Source organism: Primulina tabacum, chromosome 15, assembly GCF_025594145.1.
Source record: "Primulina tabacum isolate GXHZ01 chromosome 15, ASM2559414v2, whole genome shotgun sequence".
NCBI classification, from domain to species: domain Eukaryota; kingdom Viridiplantae; phylum Streptophyta; class Magnoliopsida; order Lamiales; family Gesneriaceae; genus Primulina; species Primulina tabacum.
The window spans coordinates 38,023,628-38,049,826 of record NC_134564.1 but is presented as its reverse complement, the minus strand read 5'-3'; the positions used below and the strand labels follow the sequence as shown (position 1 = coordinate 38,049,826).

The 26,199-nt window shown below is 34.9% G+C and overlaps 1 protein-coding gene across 2 annotated transcripts; it reads right to left on the bottom strand.

Moving 5' to 3' along the window:
• Positions 1-16,275: 16,275 nt before the first annotated feature.
• Positions 16,276-25,822, bottom strand: LOC142527969 (CBBY-like protein). 2 transcript variants are annotated; one of them, XM_075632979.1, is made up of 11 exons: positions 25,508-25,822; positions 22,150-22,199; positions 21,971-22,034; positions 21,141-21,189; positions 20,967-21,035; positions 20,361-20,422; positions 19,962-20,042; positions 19,628-19,782; positions 19,466-19,550; positions 16,699-16,842; positions 16,276-16,357 (listed from the first exon to the last, which is right to left on the bottom strand). In XM_075632979.1, exons 1-11 carry the CDS (start codon positions 25,774-25,776, stop codon positions 16,342-16,344), a joined length of 1,044 nt encoding a protein of 347 aa, XP_075489094.1. In that variant the 5' UTR covers positions 25,777-25,822; the 3' UTR covers positions 16,276-16,341. The 2 variants fall into 2 exon arrangements, with proteins under 2 accessions (XP_075489094.1, XP_075489093.1); XM_075632978.1 differs by having other exon boundaries at positions 16,276-16,558; positions 25,508-25,820.
• Between the last annotated feature and the right edge of the window lie 377 nt (positions 25,823-26,199).

The following is a 26,199-nucleotide window of genomic DNA, read 5'->3' as shown; positions in this document are numbered from 1 at the left end:
GTTTATGGAGTAGATTTTTATAGACTAAGGCCATGATAGGGCCGAGACATATTATTTTTTGATGTTTTGAGTTTAATTTAATTAGATTATTTATTTTATTCATTGATTGATGTCGTTTATCACGTGTTCTTTTAATCTGGCCAATTAAATAGAATATTTGTTGGTTAATCTAAAACCGGAAGGCGATAGATTAATATTTGCTTCACACATCAATCAACACATGGTTAAATTGACTAGAAATAGTATTCGATTTCAGTGTGCGACTTTAGGTTGAAAAACTGGAATTTCACAGCAATCTAATGAGGTTGAATCTAATTAAATTCAGTTAGAAATAATTGGACTGTTAGATTTAATTAGGTTTATTAATTCGAGGAATCGTTTAATAAATAATTTTGGGAATTACGTCGTGAATCAAATAATTAATTTATTGAATATGAATTTGACACGTAGATTATAAGTTGTCTCGGTACCGTTGTGCGCCTTAGTCATCTTTAAATAATTTGAATTTTCGTCTAGTTTAATAATTTGGATTTTTTTTGCTTTAGTTAATTTATTTAAATTGTTTAATTTAGTTTTGATTAATCTATCTCTCCCATCATTTGAACTTTATTTAGCCTAAATTAGGAAAAATAATTCATATTCTAGTAATTAAACATCGATCTCTGTGGGTACGATACCTGGACTCATCTCCAAATACTATTACTTGACCTAGTCCGCTTGCTAGAATTATTCCCAACCGAAATCGTCGGTCAAGTTTTTGGCGCCGTTGCCGGGGATTGAATTGTTTAATATTAGGATTTATTATTTTCTTGAGATTAGGTTTTTATTTTATTTTGTCGATTCTACGCATATTAGTACGTTTGAAGTTTGTTATTTATTTTCAGGGATTATCTTACTGTGCATGAGCCGTGCTAAAGGAAGGACAGAATTGGAACCATTTGATCCAGAGATTGAGAATACTTTTCGACGGAGACGTAGAGCACAAAGGGAGAAATCCTCAGATTTTGACGTGGAAGAACAGTTAAAACCAGAGGACGAGGTTGAAACAGCAAGGATGGAAGTAATGGACAACGAGGAAGATGATCGCACTGTCTATGATCTCACTAGACAAACCACTGGAGGTTATGGTTCTAGCATCACTCGCCCTACTGTGGAAGCAAATAATTTTGAGTTGAAGCCATCCATCATTCAAATGATACAATATCAAGTGAGATTTGGAGGATCGCAGACCGAGGATCCTAATGCACATCTGGAGGGATTTCTATCTATCTGTGACACAATCAAGTTCAATGGAGTGAGCACGGATGCCATAAGATTGAGACTATTCCCTTTCTCTTTACATGGTGAAGCAGCAGAATGGCTTAGAGATCTACCAGCTGGTTCTATTACTACATGGAATGGTTTGGTGGAAATGTTCATGAATCAATATTTTCCACCCACCAAGCTAGCACAACTGCGTATGGATATATCATCTTTTCGCCAGAAGGATGGGGAGACATTACATACAGCTTGGGGAAGATTTAGAAAGATGTTGAGGAGGTGTCCTCAACATGGTTTCTCTTCATCTGAACAAGTTCAGATTTTCTATAACGGAGTAGATCCTTCTGTGCGTTCCATGCTAGATGCGGCAGCCAATGGTAGCTTATACAGGAAGACTCCACGAGTTGCACTTGAAATAATTTCAAATATGGCTGAAAATAGTGCGTGTTGGACATATATTAAACGAGAAAAGAAGGCTGGAGTTCTTGAAATGGATGTGTTGAATGCACTTACTGCTAAGATTGATGGGTTGGCCCATCAATTCTCTCAGCTGAAATCAAATCAAGCAAATCAGGTCCAAGGAATAGTCATCGAGGAACAACCCATTTTTGATGAAGAAGCAGTGAATTTTGTGGGGAATCAATGGAGACAACAATCAAATCCATACAGTTCCACATACAATCCAGGATGGAAGCATCACCCTAATTTGTCTTGGAAGAATACGGAGAATTCCCTTAATCCAACACATATTCCTCCACTGCCCATTCCTCAACAAGTGAGACAACAAGGATTATTGGTACCTGCAGCACCTCCAGGATTCAAGCAAGAAGATCAAAGACCTATTTATGAGGATTTTATGATGAAACATGTTGTGGGAATGGAGACGAGACTGCAGAATCATGATGCTATCTTACGAAGGTTGGATGCTCAAATGGGTCAAATAGCCAATCAATTAGCAAATCGACCCCTTGGAACACTACCAAGTGATACTGAGAAAAATCCGAAAGGAGTGAATGCAGTGAGTACAGTGATCAAGGCCGAGGAAGAGGAAACAAAGAGGCAGAATTCTACAGATATGGAGGCAAAGAATGATGGAGGAATGAAACCAAAAATGGAAGATGCTAAGGAACAGAACACTCAGACTACACGGAAGACAGGTAAGAAAGGTAAGGAGTTTGATTCTAATGATAATATTGATATTAATACACTTCCTTTCCCTCAAAGAGCAAGGCAACTACAATTGGATCAACAATTTTCAAAATTTCTTGAAGTTTTTAAGAAATTGCACATAAATATTCCTTTTGTAGAGGCTTTGGCTCAAATACCTTCTTATGCTAAATTTTTGAAAGATATTTTGACTAAGAAGAGGAAACTTGTTGATTTTGAAACTGTTAAGCTTTCTGAGGAATGTTCAGCTATTTTGCAAAATAAATTACCTCCAAAGCTTAAGGATCCAGGTAGTTTCTCCATTCCTTGCACTATAGGAAATTCTAATTTTAACAAGGCATTGTGTGATCTTGGTGCTAGCATAAATCTTATGCCGTATTCTTGTTTTGAGAAATTGGGGATTGGAGAAGTTAAACCAACCACTATTTCCCTTCAACTTGCTGATAGGTCTATTAAATATCCTAGAGGGGTTATAGAGGATGTTTTGGTTAAGGTTGATAAATTTATATTTCCAGTTGACTTTGTTGTGCTAGACATGGAGGAGGATCGTGAGATCCCCCTAATTTTAGGTCGTCCTTTCTTAGCTACTGGAAGAGCTCTCATAGATGTGCAAAAAGGTGAGTTAGTTTTGAGGTTGAATGATGAGAAGGTAACTTTTAATGTCTTTCGTAGTATGAAATATCCTGGATCTTCTGATTGTTATAGAATAGATGCTATTGATGATATTGTTGAGTGTAGTGTGCAGGATACTTTGATTGAAGACCCACTGGAAAAGCTTTTGGTTAGCCCAAAGTCCACGGAATCCAGCAGAGAAGAAGTGGAGGAATGTATGAACTACTTGGAGGGATCAAAGCCTTTGCCAAGATCGGTGAATTCGAAGATTGGGGAGCTTGGACATATTCCAAAATCACTTAAACCTTCCATAGAAGAACCCCCATTCCTCGAACTCAAACCACTTCCTCCTCATTTAAAATATTTATTTTTGAAGGAAGAACATAAACTGCCAGTAATTGTTTCTTCTTCCTTGACAGGTGATGAGGAAGATAAGCTCTTGAGAGTGCTGAAGGATCACATATATGCCATTGGATGGAGCATAGCTGACATCAAGGGAATAAATCCATCCATGTGCATGCACAAAATTTTAATGGAGAAGGAGCACTCTCCCACCACTCAACCTCAAAGGAGATTGAATCCAGCTATGCAAGAGGTCATCAAAAAGGAGGTAATCAAACTCCTTGATGCAGGTATTATCTTTCCTATATCCGATAGCAAGTGGGTAAGTCCTGTGCATGTTGTTCCTAAGAAAGGGGGAATCACTGTTGTTGAAAATGAAAATAACGAATTAATCCCCACTAGAACTGTGACTGGGTGGCGTGTTTGTATTGATTATCGCAAATTGAATGATGCCACAAGAAAAGATCTTCCCCTTACCTTTTGTTGATCAAATGTTAGAGCGTTTGGCAGGTCATGCTTTCTATTGTTTTTTAGATGGTTATTCTGGATATATGCAAATCCCCATAGACCCCGAAGATCAAGATAAGACCACTTTTACTTGTCCCTATGGTACATTTGCTTATAAAAGAATGCCATTTGGTTTGTGTAATGCTCCCGCTACTTTTCAACGTTGTATGATGTCGATTTTTCATGATATGGTTGAAAAGCATATTGAGGTCTTCATGGATGACTTTTCTGTTTTTGGTTCTTCATTCGACTCTTGTTTGATTAATTTGTCAAAAGTGCTAAAGAGATGTGAAGAAACGAATCTTGTACTTAACTAACTGGGAGAAATGTCATTTCATGGTAAAGGAAAGAATTGTCCTTGGTCACAAAATTTCTGAAAAAGGTATTGAAGTGGATAGAGCTAAGGTAGAGATCATAGAAAAGCTTCCTCCTCCCACTAATGTCAAAGGAATTCGTAGCTTTATTGGGCATGCAGGTTTTTATAGGCGATTTATCAAGGATTTCTCGAGTATTACTAAGCCTTTAACTAATTTGCTAATGAAAGATGTTCCTTTTGTTTTTTCTGAGGATTGTTTACAAGCTTTTCAGGTATTAAAGCAAAAGTTGACCACCACGCCAATCATTGTCGCACCAGATTGGAATCTACCTTTTGAACTCATGTGTGACGCAAGTGATATTGCTTTAGGGGCTGTTTTGGGGCAAAAGAGAGACAAATTCTTGCATATAATCTACTATGCAAGCATGACACTTTCAGGAGCTCAATTGAACTACTCCATCACAGAAAAAGAGTTGCTGGCTGTTGTTTTTTCTTTGGACAAGTTTCGGCCATACCTTGTAGGGAGTAAAGTGATAGTCCACACGGATCATTCAGCTTTGAAGTATCTCTTAAACAAGAAGGATGCCAAGCCAAGATTGATAAGATGGATCCTTCTACTGCAAGAATTTGACATAGAGATCGTGGATCGCAAGGGGACTGAAAACCAAGTTGCTGATCATCTATCGAGATTGGAGAAGCCCGAGGAAGGTAAGTATGTAATTAGAGATGAATTCCCTGACGAGAAACTTTATGGCATCTCTAATTTACCATGGTATGCTGATTTTGTCAATTATTTGTCATGCAAATTTATTCCTTCTCATCTTACATATCAGCAGAAAAAGAAGTTCTTTTCAGATTTAAAATATTATATTTGGGAAGATCCTCTTTTGTTTAGAATTTGTGCAGATGGCATTATTCGTAGGTGTATTCCAGCGGAAGAGGTAAGTTCTATACTTTCTCATTTTTCATAGTGGTCCAACTGGAGGACATTTTGGGGCAAGTAAAACGGCCACAAAAATCCTTCAAGCTGGATTCTACTGGCCTACACTGTTCAAGGATGCACACACTTATGTTTTGAATTGCAATGAATGCCAACGTGTTGATAATATTTCAAGGAGACACGAAATGCCATTGAATAATATTTTAGTCTGTGAATTGTTTGATGTGTGGGGAATTGATTTCATGGGGCCATTTCCAGATTCCTTAAGAAATAAATATATTTTGGTGGCTGTGGATTACGTATCCAAGTGGGTGGAAGCAAGTGCTTGTAGAACCAATGACTCTAAGGTTGTGATCCAATTTTTAAAGAAAAATATTTTTGCAAGATTTGGCACACCTAGAGCCATTATTAGCGATGGGGGAACACATTTTTGTAATCGCAATTTTGAATCTCTTTTGGCTAAATATGGGGTCACACACAAGGTGGCAACACCTTATCATCCTCAAACTAGTGGTCAAGTAGAAGTGTCAAATAGGGAGATTAAGAAAATTCTTGAGAAGACCGTTGGATCTTCGAGGAAGGAATGGGCTAGTAAATTGGATGATGCGTTGTGGGCATATAGAACAGCATTCAAAACCCCTATAGGAACTTCCCCTTTTCGTTTGGTCTATAGAAAAGCTTGTCACCTTCCTGTTTAATTAGAGCATAGGGCATTATGGGCTACTAAATTTTTGAACTTTGATGTGCAAGCTACAGGTTATCAGCGTCTTCTACAACTCAATGAGCTGGAGGAATTTCGTCTTGATGCATATGAGAATGCAAAAATCTACAAGAAAAAGACAAAGAAGTGGCATGATGCAAGGATTGTGCACAGGGAATTTGAGTCTGGACAAAAAGTTCTTCTTTATAACTCTCGTTTAAAACTCATGCCAGGTAAACTTCGTTCCAAATGGTCCGGGCCTTTTACTGTTACTGAAGTTTTTCCCTTTGGTGTTGTAGAAATCCGTGGAGATTCTGGAAATCCCTTTAAGGTGAATGGACATCGACTGAAAATTTTTCATGAAGAAATTGTGGAGCAAGAGGAGCCGAGTACTCCTTTGCACGATCCAACCTAATCCATAAAAGGAGTTGTCTAGCTATAGACAAGAAATTTAGCGCTTGCTGAGAGGCAACCCAGTGATTTATTTTATTTCGTTTCATTTTATTTTTTCATTTTTTACTTTATTAGGTTAATTCTCTGTGATTTTGGTGTGTGTAGGGAATATTGGAATGAAGGAATATGATTTAGATTCTGGAAAAGCTAAACTGTTGAAATAAAAAATTTCCAGCACCGAGGAATTCTACCATCCCCATGTAACAGTCCATGGAATTTAAAGCAACACTGCCAGGGAAGTGTTCTCTTGCTATTCTGCACCCAAATTTTATATTCTTTTTGATGGCATGACACTGAGGGCAGTGTAAATCTAAAGTGTGGGGGGGAGATTTGATTTGTGTTTGTTTCACGTCACCACACTTAGCATGTGCTTCAATGTTTAATCCTCGAGCATGAAATTTTTTTTTTGGTTATTCTTTGAGAAACTGCACTTGTGATTACATGACACACTAATTGACTTCCTAGATTTTTTATCACTCGAGAGATTGAATCACACCTAGAATTGATTGAGATGAGCTGTAGTTGTAGCCGAAGGATTTGAGCACAAACTAGTTTTGTATCATATTTTGAGACATAATCTATGCACTTTAGGTCATACTTATATGAATTAATCGTGAATTAGTAAAAGGTGAGCTCATAAAAAAAATTGAAAAAAAAAAAGAGAAAGAAAAGAAACAATCTAGAACTTGTCTGATTATCTTTCGAGGCGAAAATACGGAGGAGAATGACTTAGGGATGATTTAGGCGATCTTTGGACCGTTTGAGCCTTTCGAGCCTACCCAATGCATCATTTATATCCCTAGTACCCCATTTTGAGCCTATAAAAAATCGAATGGAGTGTGTCAAAGACATACAATTAGCCACCATTCGTATTCCTTCAAAATCCCACATCAACTACCCAATTTTAGCATATACAATATTCCTCTACCTTAATTTTGAGAGAAATAAACCCCTTTGGCGCTTTAAAATTTTCAATAACTCTCATGTGTTGATAATTGATAAGAAAAATTGGAGGAGTTTGAAAAAAAATCATGAAGAATGAGAAAGAGATTGATGAAAAGATACATAATGAGAAAGAAAGGAAGGAGGAATATTGATGTGATGATTGAAAAACCTAAAAGAGAATTTTGTTGAAGATGAAAAAGTTAGCTGGAGGAATGATGAAATTCAATGAGGAGGAAGATAAGAGATGAAGGAATGCGCTGAAGAATAATTGTTTATTTTCTCTCATTTTGAATATCCCTACCTTTATTGTAGCCGTGGCCTTACATTATAAGCTTAAAAGACCTATTGACCGGGTCATATTCCTCCAACATTTAGTGGAGAAAGATATGAAAGATAAGCTTATGGAGAGTTTCTTTATATGAAAAAAAAAATCAGAAAATATGAGCACTCCTTGAACTAAAACATCTTTGAGGAATATGAGTTTTGACTTCCACACTACACACGTCTCATTATCTTGATCTTTTCTAGTGAATGCTTGAGTTTTAAAGTTGCAACGAAAGTGAATTTTACGATTTTCAAAGTGTGATCTTTTGATTGAGTTTGACGGAATTTGGTAGGTTGAAAAGTGTTGATTGTGTCATTTGTTGTGGTGAATCATTGAATATCCCTCGGTTATATTTTTATTCTCTAATTTGCTCGAGGACGAACAAAGGTGTGGGGGGATTGATAAGGCCAAATCTTACAAAGATTTTAGGGATTTGATTTGATAATATTTGCCCTTAGTCTAGACTTTTTATCCTAATTATGTGCTTAATTTAATTAATAATTGTAGATTTGAATAAAAAGTGAAAAGTGTTTAAATTAGGAGATAAAATAAATTTGCTAGATTCAAAGGAAATAAAATATTCTTATTCCTTGATGATATTGAATTTTTGGAGAAATCTATGTAAATTTTTATAAATATCTTATTTACACTTTCTTTACTGGACATGGGCTTAAAAAGGAAAAAAAGGAGAGGCTCATTTTGGATAATAAAAGGGCAGAAGCGTACAAGAGAAGAAAGGCAGCCAGAACAGAAGTACTGAAGGAGACGGAATAGGAGAACAGCGCGGAAGAAGAAAAAAGGGGGAGGAAGAAGGAAGGCAAAACCAGCGAGGAATTCCTCGCACACGCTACAAATAACAGAGAATCTCTTTCCATTCCTTCTTAATCATGTTTTCTCCATTGACTTTAAGCAGAGACTTACACTTTTGTTTTAAGTTTATGGAGTAGATTTTTATAGACTAAGGCCATGATAGGGCCGAGACATATTATTTTTTGATGTTTTGAGTTTAATTTAATTAGATTATTTATTTTATTCATTGATTGATGTCGTTTATCACGTGTTCTTTTAATCTGGCCAATTAAATAGAATATTTGTTGGTTAATCTAAAACCGGAAGGCGATAGATTAATATTTGCTTCACACATCAATCAACACATGGTTAAATTGACTAGAAATAGTATTCGATTTCAGTGTGCGACTTTAGGTTGAAAAACTGGAATTTCACAGCAATCTAATGAGGTTGAATCTAATTAAATTCAGTTAGAAATAATTGGACTGTTAGATTTAATTAGGTTTATTAATTCGAGGAATCGTTTAATAAATAATTTTGGGAATTCCGTCGTGAATCAAATAATTAATTTATTGAATATGAATTTGACACGTAGATTATAAGTTGTCTCGGTACCGTTGTGCGCCTTAGTCATCTTTAAATAATTTGAATTTTCGTCTAGTTTAATAATTTGGATTTTTTTTGCTTTAGTTAATTTATTTAAATTGTTTAATTTAGTTTTGATTAATCTATCTCTCCCATCATTTGAACTTTATTTAGCCTAAATTAGGAAAAATAATTCATATTCTAGTAATTAAACATCGATCTCTGTGGGTACGATACCTGGACTCATCTCCAAATACTATTACTTGACCTAGTCCGCTTGCTAAAATTATTCTCAACCGAAATCGTCGGTCATATATCAAACTAGGGATGGGGCGGGTTTGCTCAACCCCAAGACCTGCCTCGTGATCAAACTTTTCTTATACTGAAAATCTTCAAATAAAAACAAATTTTTTATGCTCGATTAAATCGCAAAGTGCACGCGTCAAGTTATAGTACAATGTACAAAGTACGTGTATCGTTCTCACAAAAATTGATTAGAAAAATTTACTTCAAATACAATTTTTTTGTTAATTACAACGAGAAGATGAAATTTATTAAACTAAGTTGAAAGTAAAATAAAATAATACCACAAACATAATAAAATTAATTTAAATCAAATGAATAAATAAACAATTTTTGGATCTCGGTTCACCTACCCTTTAATCTCCTTTAACGATTGAATTCCAATTCATAAGATATACTTTTAATGAGATTCTCTAATTTATCAATACATTTTATCGAGCTATATTAATCTAATTAAAAAATACAATAACCAAAATAACCAAGTGTCCTTGTGTTATTTAACAATTGCAATCACTTTAACGAACCGTGGAATCCTCTAGCTTTCTATCTATTGGACAATGATTATCAACATCCTCACAATCTCAAATGTCTATGCAAGTTATAGATCCATGGATTATGTTACTCTATCATGTTATAAAATTTTCTCTCGGTCTCAATTATAACATATAAAATAACTTCGAAGTTGATTACGCTCCAAAGATGCAATAAAAACCAATAACATAATCAAGTATACTAAATAATAAAATTTAATCTTCAAAAATAATTCAAAACATAATTATATGGGGGTTGGATCCCCTAAATCCTAAGAAATATGTACATACAAAAATTTTCCTCGTCGAGACATGCTGGGGCGGTAAGAAATTATCGCTAACCGCCCTAGCGTGAGAAGTTATGTCCACGTACTTGTTTTGTCACCCGGGCGTGCTGGGCGGTAATAAATTTCCTCCCTAGCACGAGGTCTTTTGTCTTAGCACTATATTTTTCCTTCAAGCGCGTTGGGGCGATCAAAACCAACTGCCCTAGCGCAACATCTTCTGTTTTGCTCCTCGATCTTTCATATATTCACGCTGGAGCAGTCGAAAATAACCACCCTAGTGCAATTCCTTCTATCCGGATCTTCAATCTTTCACCTTTCACTTCATTATTTTGGTTTTTTTCCTAAAACTTCACCACGTACAACCATGAGGAGTGACCATAGTCATAATCTGGCATTCAAATGAATGAAACACGGATTCAACACACATAAACTCGTGAAAAAAAAACTTAGAAAAAATCAATAAAATGCATAAATATAACCCCTATCAACCTCTTCATACTGACCATAGTCATAACCTGACAGTCAAAAGAATTAAACATGGACTCAACACACACAAACTCATGCAAAATAAACTAAAAACAAACCAATAAAACACATTAATATAACATCTATCAACCTCCTCGTACTAATCTTTTTCTCACCTTCGAGCAAAATAGTTTATAAGACAAAATAAAAGCAACAATAAAAACTAGTTCAATGTTCATTCTCAAGAATTGCAAGTCACTCGGTCAATAAGTCAGCGGAATTATTTCTCTCATACATCCCCTATCCATTAGTTACTCGCCAACAAATACAAATCATTAAGACTTCATAGGTGCAAAATATGTTTCAGATGAATGCTACCAAGGATAATAGGGAATGAACAAAAGGGTGGGATTACATAGCTCATTTTATGCACTGTAAGATTTTTCATATGACATTTTTTTTTCCCTATACATTCCCTTCTTTTTAGCCTAGAAATAAGATTTTATCCTTTTATTTCGCTCCCCATCACCTTAGATATTCTCTTTTGAAAAGTTCTTTTTGGCAAGAAACATTTTTCTTTCACAAGTGAAAATACTCCTATAGGATATGGATGTATGGCTTTTGAGTTCATTTCTAAGGTTACAATATTGAGGCTTGATGTAAGGATGAGTTTATAGATGTATGTTTCAAGACAGCCTCGATTCAATTCCATAATCACGAAAATCGTCCAAGTCATTTTCATGCTACTAGTGAGTACTTCATTTCAAAGGATATGCACTCAAGTCCAACAAACATTCCTTGTTTCTTAAATTCCTTACAAAAATTTTGAACTTCGCTATTATTCACATAATAACCACTTCCAACATTCTTGTTCAAAGTTATTCAACATTTAAATAAAAATTTCATGCTACAACAAAAAAAAAACATCTTAAATTAATGAGTGACCAAAATCAGTGAACATGTATGTCATCAATCCATATTCATCATTGACAATAATTACCAATCTCATCACCACCTAAGCGAAATATGGCTCGACACAAAACAATGCATGATAAGTTTTTTTTATTCAAATAACAAAAAATAAGTAAAAAAAAAAAAAGAATTACCCCCTCCCCATACTAAATTCGTTCATTGTCCCCAATTCACTGAATGACACACGAGACACAAAATCAATTAAACACAAACTAAATGCAAGAATAATAAATGTAGAAAAAAACTCACTTGGTTGATTGCAAGGCAGTGGGCGTGAGGATTGAGGATGAACATTAATTTTCTTCTCCTGCAGCGAATTCTAAAGCCACCACTCTTCAACTTTCTCCAATTTGCACATCTTGAACGAAAACTTAACGGATTAAGCAAATCAACTCAAAAAAAAAAAAAAAAAACAAAAACAAAAACTCAATGCAAAAACTAAAATTAATTTAAATAAATAAAACTGAAATAAAACGATTGGATTACCTCCCAAGTAGGCCCTAATTTTTAGTCTTCGACTTAACACTCAAAACATCCATCAAAGACTAGTGGTTGACACCCAAAGTAGATGTCATATGACACACATATGGGTCTTGATTCCATGTGTCCTCAAGTCTGGCTTGATGTACAAACTGTCGCGCTCCGAAACTCAGGGTTGACACCGGCGTTGTTTAACAATCACACAATCGAAAACAACAAGCCTTGTAGCACAGTATAAACTGAAACCAGTTGATATATCATATTTTAAATGAAATAACAATTGTATTTACAATACCGAAATCCAAAAAGACAGAGTTTAATGCGGGAACGTAAAAATGAATAATCAGAATAAACTTTAAACTTAATCTAAATTCTTGAACATTCACCATCCTCAGAATTGTGCAGACTCTTCCTCCTCAAGTTCTTCCTCATGCTTATCTAGGAAAGGATTGTAAGGGGGGTGAGTATTTTGAAAAATACTCAGCAAGTGGGGGCGTATCGAGCACAATGTCACAACATGCATAAATTTCGAAACACATGACTTTCATATATAATTCATAACACATGCATAACATTTATCAGGCACTGAGATTCATCTACTTTCTATGGTTTACTGATATCAGTCTAAGGGGCGAGGTCATATAGCGGTTATATCCCCACCATGTAAGGGTTATATCATGGTTGAGATTCTCACCCATATACAGTCGACTCCTCACAGTGCTTAAAACCGTATGACAAACAACACAAGAAAGGAGTGGGAGAAGAATTGTACTCGACGCATTTTCGAAAACAACATATGCATAAATTCGAAATTTTCAAATTTAAATCAAACCCACTTACAGTATATCTTGATGCTAAGACGTAGGTGCACGATACTAGACTTGGATTGCTTCTTGCTCTTCACTTGGGCGGCACTTCGGCTCGAATTTTGGCCTTACTTTGGGACGATTTTTGGGCAGAGTTTTGGCTAGGATAGCTGCTGGCATTTCGAGATTTTCAGCAAGAGAATTCGAAAATTTGGTGTAGAGAATGCTAGGGATTGATGTACTATTTATAGGGGAGGAGCATGGAGCTAAGTATGATAGTCCAATCATGCCCAAAATTGCCTCAAATCTCACAACCTTTGACTCCAAATATCCTTGTCGTGGCCGATGATTTAGCTTCCTAATTCGTGGGATTTAATCCTTGATTCCCACCCCTTAGATTGATTCGAAATATGGTGAAAGGGAGGGAAGGATTTGCTTCCATTCTTTGGCTCAAGCTTGCATGATATCAAATATTTAGGCACCCCCATATTTAGGCAAAATATATTGTATATTTTCGAAATTTGCTTACAAAGTACATGCCTTAATCCTTTAGATCTTGTATGAGATATCTTCTAATCTTGTCAAAATCCTCACCAAATTTCGAAATATGCTTACCTTACTGTAGATATTATTAACTTTCTATAAAGGTTTCCAACAAATATTTTCCCATAAGCATATCCTATTTAATAAAATAATAAAAATCTTATGCTAAAAAAATTTCCTTACAAATATTAATTATATGGTTGAAAAATTCGGTTCTCACATACTCTAAGTTCGTCACCTCAACGACACTCCACAAATAATGATAAATAGAGGAAGAGAATATTGGTGTTGGCTCTCGAGGAACAAAATGTTTAGAAGTCGGTGTTGGAGGAAGAGAAGGATCACGTGGATGTCTGTATCACAATACTAACGATGAGCTCATATTGATAGTCACGAGAATTTTGTCATCCCCAAACTTCATTGGTAGCTCATTTTCATATGATATTTTTTTAAGACTTTTTTCCGACTGAGCCTGATTTTTTTATAGCTTTATCGGTCAATGCCACATATTCGTCCTCGACAACCTCGAGTCGATCCATGATTAATTCCAAACTATCTTCATCTCTGTCTTGATAATCATGACACTTAGAGTTGTTTGCAACATTTTTAAATATATCATATGCTAAGTAGAATGGCTTTTCCTGTTGTTGGGCAAAACTTGAAAATACTTATTGATGGAACGTCTCAAATATTAAACAAGAAAAATTCTTGAAAAATATAATAGAAAACGGTAAATCACGCATGAATGAAGTACAATAAATAAAGAAAAAATTAACTAAAGAAAGTAACTAAAATAAAAATTTCTCAATTTCAATTCCCAACAACGGCGCCGAAAACTTGATCGAGCATTTCTTGGACTAAAAATCCTCAATAAAAATAGATCTTTTATTCTCGAACCGACAAGTTACAATATAACGTATAAAGTAATAAACAAAAAATTATTAGGATATCGGTTCACCTACTCCTTAATCTCCTAACCAAAGAAGAAAACACTTGTATGTGTTCTTGTTTTTCTCTTGAATGCACACGTGGCCTCCCTTGGCTTACCTCTTGTGCGGTGACTGTGTTTTGTCATCAACCAAGAGTGAAGCATGCTACAGTGAGAATATAATCACTCGTTTGTAACATGAAAATACATCAATTTTTTTTTAAAAAAAAAACACACGGCCCATAATAATTTTATTGAAAAATCATAAAATAATTTTGATGATGCAATATCCAAAAAAATTATAAAAACTCATTTTTTTAAAGGGGTATATATTATATTCAATTAATATGTATATATATATACCCAATTAATATGGATATATATAATATTGTTTGATATGAAAAATTCGGCACAGTCAAACCACGGCGGTCAAACTAGGCAGCCTGGCACACTTGTAAACAATTAGTTTTATTTCATATTGTATCGAGTCCAGGCACTCTGATCAACAATTGTGTCTGGCCTCTCCCCTCCCTGATATCTTTCTTTTTTCTGCTGAATCGCCTTTGAATCCCCATTTCCACAGGTTTTTTTTTCTTTATCGGGGACTTCATTGTATTGCATTTTGCTCAGGTTTTTCTCTTTCCTTTTTCTTCCAGAAGATCTCTGTTAAGTCCAGATTTATATTTGTTCTTGAAGGAGAAGATGAGGTACAAATAATTGATTTTTGGGAAACTGTGTTGATGATGAATGTTTTATGATGTGTTGTGTGGTGATAGTGATGAGCCTTTTGGCCACAAAAAGAAAAACCCGATAAAGCGAAAAGAAAGAGAGAAAAGGGTGAGGGGAGGAAAAATAAAGGTTTCCCTCGGAAAGTGAACATTGTTGCTTGCTCATGCCAATGAAAGCCAGATACTCCGAGAAAAAAAAAACATTATTTGTTTATTCCCTTTAGCGCGCTTCATGCACATCAGTTGTATCTGTGACATGCACTTTCGATCTTGTTAATGTTCCTTGGTATCTGTGGATGCAGGTCTTGCTGCAAAGCTTCTTCTTGTTATCCAGAGTGGATGCAGTCCCGTACTTAAGCGGCGGGCGGCTTAAAGCTTTGCAGTTTGAATTGTTCTGATTCCATTTTCATTTCTAAGTGCAAACTGACCCGAACGATTCAACGAAAGCTGAAGATTGACCATCTGATACAGATCATGACACCCCTTGTGTGGTAGCTGGTGCTAAAGAAATGGAAAGGCTTCCAGATTTGAAGGATTCTATCTCAAACTATCTGGGAAAATTCTAGATTTGGGTGTTGCCCTGCAAATTGTGTAATAGTTCCAGTTGTTCATTCGACTTATGTGGAGGCCCATATTGTACGTAAACATGATTTGTTTTTCCCATATAACAGTTGGCTCCAGCTGAAGTTCTCAATAAGCAGCAGATAGAGGAAATTTTTTCCGCAAATATTTTATGGTTTGCAAAGACAAGAGATATGATCCAACTGCTAACATGGTATTTGGTGGAGCTAAGAATTGCAACTGTTACTCGCTTATAATTCTCCTATCCTTGGGTACCGTCCAATTTTCCTTTGTAGAAGTTTTTTTTTTTTGCCTTAAATGAGTGTGTATTTAGTAGTAAGTATTGGCTTCTTTCGCCTCATGTTCAATGTGTACTATTATCACAGTTTTTAGTTTGTTATGAGCAAAGGGTAAGCTGCATGGGTATTTTGTTTCTTGTTATGGCCCATTTTCTGGATTATGCTATGCTACATTGTTGGTATTACTCTTGTATTTTTATATAATATATTCGCACATCCAAATTCAAACAGAACATGTGGGGTCAACTAATATTTTTTTGTTTTGAATTGAGATGTTCGTGTGAACATTTTATATAGAATGCACGACGTAGCATAGACAAATCCCATTTTCTGACGCTTTCGGTGAGATTGTACGATATGCCCGCAACAAGGATTTCCCTGATCAATATGATAAAAAAAAGGTACAAGAAATCACAAACTAAACAATTATGGTGGAAGTTCAGAAACCCCAGCCATCATCTTGATCGAAGAAAAAAAATGCAGGTCATTTTACACACCTCATCGACGGTAGAACCTGTTTAACATACACAAAAACAGCGTACAACACTTGAGCTAAAACTCATAATACAAGAGACCAGCAGAAAGAATATTTAAAGTTATCATGTTTTGAACTTAAGACGACAATTTTTTGCAAAGTCTTGATATGGTTAAGTCTGCACCACCAAATCCATCTATCACAGCCATTGCTGTAGGAAATTCAGCTCTTGCAGTTGAACTTCAGGAACCACCATAACAAGAGGACAGAGTAACATAAAACACAAATAAAAAAAAGAGTTACATAAAACACCATACAAATTTAGAATCAAACAACTTAAATAAAAAACACCATAATATTTTTTACTCGTTTCATAATACCTGCTACGGAGAACTACACAAGGCATGCCAATTTGCGCAGCTGCAGAAACTCCAAATAGGCTTCCCGCAACCAAAAGGCATTTTTCAACTGGAACTTCTGCATATTCAGCCCCCGCCCTTAGTGCAGCAACAACATTTTGCAAGCTGTATAAACACCATGAAGTTCATAACGGTCAACCAGAAGCATCAAATCACCTTCTAGACCAACCAATAGACAATATTGTCAAAGATCGGAGAAAAATTTCATTGTATAATTTTCCAATAGCTACATGATATTTATACATCATACTAAACTATTAAGAATGGAAACCCTAGATCATAACCTAGCAATCCCTGATTTAAGAAAACAAAATATATACCTATATCAATCTAAGATACATAATATCAAATTAAAGATCTACAAGATAATTATTATATAATCTTCCAACATAATTACAATATCTTCAGTTTTAACACTCCCCTGGTTCTGAATACACAATGAGATGGATAAAAAGCACATTACATTTCAGGTCAGAGCATAGTTTCACGGGGCTCAAGGCGCATCGAGGACATGGAGCCTGAGGCGCAAGGCGAGGCGTGCGCCTTACTGAAGCAAGGCGCACATTTTTAAATTTTAAAAAATAAATTTAGCTTAGAATAAATATATTAAAATATGAAATAATTAAGTCACAGTGTCACACAAAACAAAAAAAAAAATTAATAAGTTCATAGTAATTAATAACATGATTAAAATTCTTCAATCATCCAAATCAAGTTCATCTATGGGTCACATGGTCTGTGGATCCTGAATCGACAATCCACAAATTTTTAACAACAATATCTGAGGCACAACGATAAGAGACTTAACTGAATGGGCTAAAAAACTAGTACCACTGTTCTTCTCTTCATTCCCAAGGAGTTTTTGAAGTCTCTCAACCTCTTCCTTACTAAGTTCATTCAGTCTCTGGGCCACCTTCTTGGCTTGCCTGCTTAACAGTAAAGTGGTCTTGGTTTATGCTTCTGGTCTGTCCCCATCATTGATTCCAGTACTTATTTCTGCCATGTAATTTCCAGCACTTGTCCTTAGTGTGTCCAGTCTTTCAACAATAAGTGCACCATAAATCTTACTTTCTTGGCCTTCAACTTTTGATATTGGTGCCCTTCCATACTCCTTAACTTGATGTTGTTCTGGAATCTTCGCGACCATCACCGGCCCCTCTAAATTTTCAGGCTCAAGCATCACCCTTCTCTGATTTTCTTCAGCCTGAATCAACAAGATTGTTTCTTCCAAAGATTGTATCTCATCTTTTCCTAGAATTTGGACCCTTGATCGAATTTTGGGTTTCATCCAACTAAGAAATCATAAACTCTGTCCTTATCAATGAATTGTTTCAGAGTCGAGGCATCTTCTGGACCTATCATCACAATGACCCGATAGTGATCATGTTCTTGCCAAAGATTTTGAAGTTCGTTGGCGTAATAATCGGTTTATTTCCTTGATCCCACCTCTATTTTGATTTCGTAGACATGGGTAGTACACGAGCCTTCGAATAGGTTCATTTGATTGACTCCAAAATGGTCTTTGTAGACGTCAAAAACATGACAGTGTCATTAATCCTTGGATCCATCGACTCCCACAGCCATGACATGACCATAGAATTAGCCTCATCCCACGCGTCGAAGCCTTCTTCCCCTAGTTTCGGTCCAGTCCCAAGAAGGTGATTAATTCTCCTTTTTCCCTTCAAATAAGTCCGCACAAATTTGGACCATTTCAAGTAGTAATTTCCATCCAAACAATAGTTCGTCCGAATGTTTTGCAAGTCGCCAGTTGTTGGATTGAGATTTAAATCCTCCGATTTTGCAGATTGCTTCACAACTACAAGCTTTTTTGAAGCTTCAGAATCGGACATGACTAAAGGCTGAAGAGAACGATAAGCGTTATTTGGTAGGAAGAAAAAAACGTGAATTTAGAGGGGAAAAAAGTCTCTGATACCATGTCAAAGATCAGAGAATAATTTTATTGTATTATTTTCCAATAGCCAAATGGTATTTATACAACATATAAACTATTTAGAACGAAAATCTTAGATCTTAATCCTAGCAACCCCCTGACTTAAGGAAACCAAATATATACTTATATCAATCTATGATACATAATATAAATTAAACATCTACAAGATATTATTTATACAATCTTCCAACAAAGTCACAATATCTTCAATTTTAACAGATATATAGTTCTAATTTATGCCATGTTCACATATGAGAAACTAACCCAAAATAAATAATGTTCACCATAAAGCATCAGACAAACAAAGCCAGTTTGGCTGGCTAATTTATTAGTTATGAAGTGATACAAAAGCTCACATAATGCCAAGGATCCCTTGCTGCAGTGGCCAGGGTGAGGCCCCGAGACCCAGAGGTCCTGTATTCGAGTCCCACTTGTGTGAGTTGTGTTTACTCATTTGTTGTTGATTGTTATTTGTAGTATTTGATTACTTGATGGTGGGCATAAATAGTTTACGGCCAGTTGTATTTGAATGCTTGAGGGTGGTTTTACTGGTAATGATTGTCATAGTCTGTTGTTGATTGATTGTAGCGACGATGATTGTACCCGTTCAAAAAAAAAAGGAAAAGCTCACAAAATGACAACTCTGAGTACATGTTTCAAAGTACATGCTTGGTCAGATGGTCTATCTGAATACTGATGCAATAACTCGTACATATGAAGCATACTAAGAAATCTGCAAGCCAAATTATTAAGAGAGTTTGAGAGAACGAGTAAAACCTTTCACTTGAACTAGTATTAAGTTCAACTTTCAGCTTCAGCATAGAAGCAAACTCTTCCGCAATTCTTTGTCTTTCGGAAGAAGCTATTCCAAAAACGATAAACCATCTCAATTTTTACCCTTAAGAATATGATGAGTTATGTTACCAGGATTTATGTCACCTGCTTTGTACACTTCCTTAGCTAATTGTTCATCCAAACTGGAGGATACTCCTTTGCCAAACACAAGTTGTCCGTAGAAACTTTGTTTGACCTCTTCAACTCCAATGGTCTGTATCTTTAATATTCGATCAGCTCCAAGTTTTTCAACAACTGATCTGTAATCAATGATATATCCTATCAATAGACCATAGATATCCACGAAAAAACGCGATGTCACATCAAGTGTTGATACAAACATTAGATGATGACATCGTTACCCCCGACCTCAAGCCATATCATTTAAAAATGGACAAGTTTTGAATGCTCCATTGCAGACATGATAAGTAGAGCTAACCTTGCAACATTTTCCCCGTGTATACTATATGATGTCATGACTGCCACATGCACACCTTCGTTGAATGCATCATCAACGAATCTGTCATAAAGACAACCAAAAAAGAATAAACACCAAGGAAAGAGGAAAAAAACCTAGCAGTACAGCAAAACAAGTTATAAATTATGCTTATAACTAAAAGGATCATGGATATATGGGAGAAGATGTGTTGTTAGCTTCAAATGGAAGCTCTAAACAAGGTAGAACTGCATTGTGCATCCGAGGTAATATCAGGCATGATCAGGAGAAGACACAATACTATATAAAAATGATGCTACAATCTCTGCTCAAGCAATGGACCTGACAGGAATTAAAATCCGTGTCAGGTTAAATCACATTAAGCAGAATCCGATTTCTTACTCTTTGGCACCAGGTCTCAAAGAAAAAGCTTTTGACGTGATTAGACCATCCAATGCATTCTTCTGCAGACAGTTAATCAACGATTCAGCTACTGAAGAATTAACCTTTCATTAACTCAAGGTGGCTGAGAAAAATTAAGTAACGTGACATTATTGAGATCTAAAAATGCAAATAAAAAGATAACACTCCAGTAAAAGATCGATAATCAAAAGTGAAATGGAATAATGATTAATGACAATGAACTGTCTTCATCTGCAAACAAAAACAAGTATAATTTCCAAATGGATGTATCAAACAGCTTAATATTCCTATCTCCATCGGACTCAAATTAACAGCTCAACAAAAACTATCTAACCCAAGATTTATATCACAAGAAAAATACATGAAATAAAGTTTATTATACATTTAATCAAATATTTCACAAAACAAACTTAACCTAACAAACAGGGAAGTAGTAACTTCACATACAAAATTGACATTTAATTAATAAATGGTTTCATAGAGGTAATATGTAAGCAAAACGGATAAAGATACTCATTGCATCAAAAGCCCCAAAAGTGAGGTATACAGTACTCAAACAATGGCAATAATATTTCTCATCGATACCTTTTCTCGAATAACATTTTTCATAAAAGTTTCCTTCTCATTGGTAGCAACTGAGGTTGGCCAACCAATCTGCACAAACAGCAAAATCACAATTACTTGATTAGAGCTTTTCACAGACATAGAGGAACATCAATCACATGTAAGCTTGCTAACGGGAAACTTGCAGGAGCTCACCCTGTTAAAATACAATACTAACATCCTTTCCTCATCACCAGCACTTTTCCTGAGCATCTACGAATAAGTCTGATTAGATCAATAGTGCAGAAAATATTCAAGAAGTTATGAAGTATGTTAAAAAATCAAATATTTTATGAAATGGACAAGCGTGCTTGTATTCGAGCATCTAGATGCTATCATCTTTCAATAACGCATAATTACTTTGTGTTGCTGAAAAAAAGAAAATTACAGATTTAAGGAAAATGGCAAACTTCTCATTTTTCTAAGGATTCTTCTACCTTTCACGTGCAGAAAATGTTAGCTGAAAAAAGATGGATTCATATGGAAATATTATTATCAACATTTCCTTTCCAGTTTGTCAGTTGTCTCATCAATTTGTGATCTTCCCAAAGAACATAGAATGGACAAACTAACAAACAAACATGAAACACAAGTTAACACAGACCAAAAAAAATGATTTAACCAATCACCTCGTTTTCTCTGCTACAAGGCTAGTGGAATTCCACAACAGTATTTTGTCTGCCCGATCAAAATATTAGGAAACTCTCAGCACCCAAAGTTTTATTGAGTTAGGTGATTCAAGGTATTCAGGTGAAAGCAAGCTCTGATTTTTTAAACAGAATTAACACTGTTCTCACTAATCATGAAGAAATTTATCATACATTATATCAATTTGAAACACACCAAAGCCTCAAACCAACAAAAGAAGAAGAAAATTTTGATTCACACAAGCATGATGATGTATCAAATAAGTGGCTCGTAGTTAATTAATTTTCCCTCATTTGATTCACATAGCAGACGTAAAAAAACATATCAATGCATCACACCTTGCAAGGTCGGAATAAACTGGTTTGGTCCAATTTGCACAGTCTAATCCAAGCTTTTTAAATGCTGAAAATATCATTCGATGCCACAAGAGAATCATCATATAATAGAGTCAATCAAGGTGAAGAAGAAAAACAAAAATCAAGGTTAGCAGAAATATATGCTTAATGCATAGTAGTACCTGCATTAAAAGCTTGGCGATTGCCTGATCGGTTCACATCGATTAAAACCCTAAAGAAATAACTTATTAGCGCATAATACAAATAACAGGGTAGTGCAGCATTAGCGTCGGTTTACAGCATACATTACAGCACACATGATACAACTACCCATCTATAAGCACAATAAAACATAATCTATTTTGTTTTCTTATTTATGAAAAGAGTAGCGACCCGTAGCTTTTTAATGTATATGTGTGAAGCAATTATATATGTCTGCCTCCCACCTGGAAGGGAAATTTAGGTAAAAGGGAGTGGGATACGAAATATTTAAAAAAAAGGATCCACAAGTCAATTTACTTAAATGTCTCTGTGTTTTAAGTGTAAATACATCATTAAATTTGATTACATATAATCTGATAATATTAACGTTTATTTCGATTTATTGTTTATTTTCGTTCGTCGATCGACTGGTTGAGGAAGAAAATTTCGACCACGTTTTGGTCGAAACGACCAAAAAACAGTAGTCTACCATGCGGTCGACCAAACAATGGTCCACCAAAACTTTGGTCGACCAAACAATGGTCGACCATTGCTTTGGTCGACCAATTCAAAGTTCCAGCTTTTTGAGTATACCCAAAATTCCAATCTTTTGGGTCGACCCAAAATTTTATTGATCGACCCAAAATTTTGTTGGTCGAAGAAGAAATTTTCTTCTTGGTCGACCAACACCAATTTCTTCTTGATCGAAACGACCAAAAAACAGTAGTCTACCATGCGGTCGACCAAACAATAGTCCACCAAAACTTTGGTCGACCAAACAATGGTCGACCATTGCTTTGGTCGACCAATTCAAAGAATTGGTCGACTTTGACCAAAGCTTTTGATCGACCAAAGCAATGGTCGACCATTGCTTTGGTCGACCAATTCAAAAGAATTGGTCGACCAAAAGCTTTGGTCTTTGACCAAAGCTTGGTCAAAGACCAATGCTTTGGTCGACCAATTCTTTGAAGAATTGGTCGATCAAAAGCTTGGTCAAAGACCAAAGTTGGTCGATCAATTTGGTCGATCGTTGTTGATTGTTGGACATTGTATTGATTTTTATAATTATTGGACATTGTATTATGTTTGATAATCATTCAACATTGTATTGATCTTTTAATTATTGGACATTGTATTGATCTTTTTTATTTCGATTTAAGTATTTATGGTGGAATTTTGTTGTTGGTCAGTTTTTGGGTCGACCCTGGTGATTTCTGGGTCGACCTTGTTGATCCATGTTGATATTGGGTCGACCCATGTTGATTTTGGGTTGATCAAGGTTGCTTTTGGGTTGACCTTTTTTCTAACACATGAATACATAATTAAAAAAATATGACCGATAATTACTTAATTTTGACGGATAATTACACAATTTTGACCAATGTTGCATGTTTTTAACATGGTCGACCCATGTTGATTTTGGGTTGATCAAGGTTGCTTTTGGGTTGACCTTTTTTCTAACACATGAATACATAATTAAAAAAAATATGACCGATAATTACTTAATTTTGACGGATAATTACACAATTTTGACCAATGTTGCATGTTTTTAACATATGAATCACATAATTTCACAATCATGTTCTATAATGTTACATATTATGACATATGAGTCATAATTTCACAAGTATGTTACATATGTTTTGACATATGAGCCACAATTTCACAATTATGTTATATGTTTTACCATATGAATCACAATTTCACGACTATGTTGCATGTTTTAACATATGAATCAGTGTTTTAACATATGAATCAGAATTTCACAACTATGTTGCATGTTATAACATATGAATCATACTTTCACAAATTTCACAATTATGTTATATGTTTTAACATATGAATCACAATTTCACAACTATGTTCCATGTTTTAAAATATGAATCACAATTTCACAACTATGTTCCATGTTTTAACATATGAATCACAATTTCACAACTATGTTCCATGTTTTAACATATGAATTACAAATTCACAAATTTCACAATTATGTTATATGTTTTAACATATGAATCACAATTTCATAACTTTGTTGCATATTTTAACATATGAATCACAATTTCACAAGTATGTTACATGTTTGAATATATAAATCACAATTACATAATCACAAGTATAGTATGTTCTATAATGTAATATGTTTTAACTTATTATGTTACATGTTTTGACATATAAATCTCAATTTCACAACTATGTTACTATTTTAACATACGAATCACAATTTCAATTGAATTACATGTTTTAACATAAAAATCACAATTATATGTTATCACAATTTCAATTGAATTACATGTTTTAACATAAAAATCACAATTACATGTTTTAACATATGGATCATAATTTCACAACTATATTGCATATTTTAACATATGAATCACAATTTCATTACATAATATTACATGATTTAACATATGAAACACATATTTAACTTGGGTCGCCAAAGTAGCACTTATGTACCAACTTGGGTCGACCCAAAGTTCCAGCCTTCTGAGTATACCCAAAATTCCAATCTTTTGGGTCGACCCAAAATTTTATTGGTCGACCAAAAATTTTGTTGGTCGACTAAGAAGAAATTTCTTCTTGGCAGACCAAATGGTGGTACTTTGGTCTACCAAGAAGAAGACCACCATTTGGTCTACCAAGAAGAAATTTTCTTCTTGGTCGACCAACACCAATTTCTTCCTTGGTCGACCAAGGTGTTGGTCTTTTGGTCTACCAAGAAGAAATTTTCTTCTTGGTCGACCAACACCAATTTCTTCTTGGTCGACCAATGTGTTGGTCTTTTGGTCTACCAAGAAGAAATTTTCTTCTTGGTCGACCAACACCAATTTCTTCTTGGTCGACCAAGGTGTTGGTCTTTTGGTCTACCTTTCTTCTTGGTCGACTAAGAAAAGTCTTCTTGGTCGACCAATTTAATTTTGGTCGACCAATTTTTCTGGGTGGAAGGATAGATGGCTAGTAAATTTTAATCGGGAAATATGTGTGTCGACCGAGAAGAAAGAGAAAAAGACAATTAATTGATTAAGTTAAAAGTTTAATTACGTCTAATATAATAATCAGGAGTCAACTCCTTGTTTCTTTAAAAAAAAAAAATCAGAGTCCTCGTTTTTTAAATAACTTCTTTCTCACTCCTGCTTTTTTAATTGTCCCCACCTGGAAAGAAAAAGGACACAGATAGGATAATGAAAGAGAAAGAAAATCCCAAAACATAAAATATCGTCACTAAACAAGAATCATAGATGGTAATACAAGAATAACAATAACAACAACAACAAACACATAAAAGAGGAAAGCTAAAGATAGCCGCAAAATTAAAAAAGAAAAAAGAACCCGACTGACCCTTCAACTTCAAGAAGAATGGCGAGTTTCCGGGATGTGTTATTTTCAGCACCGTTTCTTAGGGAGCCATTTATAATTAACCGGTCAAAATCCAACGTGTTGATTTTTCGGCCAACACTGTAACAATGACAAAATTTTGAAGAAAAGCGAGTAGAATTACTGCAAATTTTGTTGCCAAACATTTGATAGCTCAACTTGATTGTACCCCTGCTGCCTCCGCCGCCGCAAAAGCTCGGCGTGTTTAGAATCGGATAAGGAGCGGTTTCCATTAGATGTTTGTGTTTGGACCAACTGATTTCGATTCGAATTATATAAATAATGCGATACGCGACCAACACAATTTATATATGTTAGAAATTAAAGCATAACAAAATAATAAAAATTCAAACGAAGGTAGAAGTAATAAAAATAAAAAACCGATTACATTTTTAATGATCTGTATAATAAAATCAATTGAAATCTTCTGATATATAAATAATAAACAAATTCAATAAAATGGTTCAATCCATTGGTTTTTTTAGGACGATGTCACGACTCAATTTTATGAAATAAATATTCTGATTAGATCACTCATCACAAATATTATTTTTATGACAAAAATATTATTTTTAATTGTAAACATAAACATAATTAACCATTTCATTAATAAAAATCGTGAAAATACTGTTATTAATTAAAAGAAAAAAAAAGCC

Bases quoted from the DNA above. Each gene is read 5' to 3' on its own strand.
- LOC142527969 (XM_075632978.1), bottom strand. From the start codon at position 25,776: ATGGAAACCGCTCCTTATCCGATTCTAAACACGCCGAGCTTTTGCGGC. The intron at 19,783-19,961 runs GTTAGCTCTACT...CATTGATTACAG, and splicing joins CACGGGGAAAATGTTGCAAG to ATCAGTTGTTGAAAAACTTG. The intron at 16,843-19,465 runs GTTTTACTCGTT...GTGTTTATACAG, and splicing joins AATACTAGTTCAAGTGAAAG to CTTGCAAAATGTTGTTGCTG.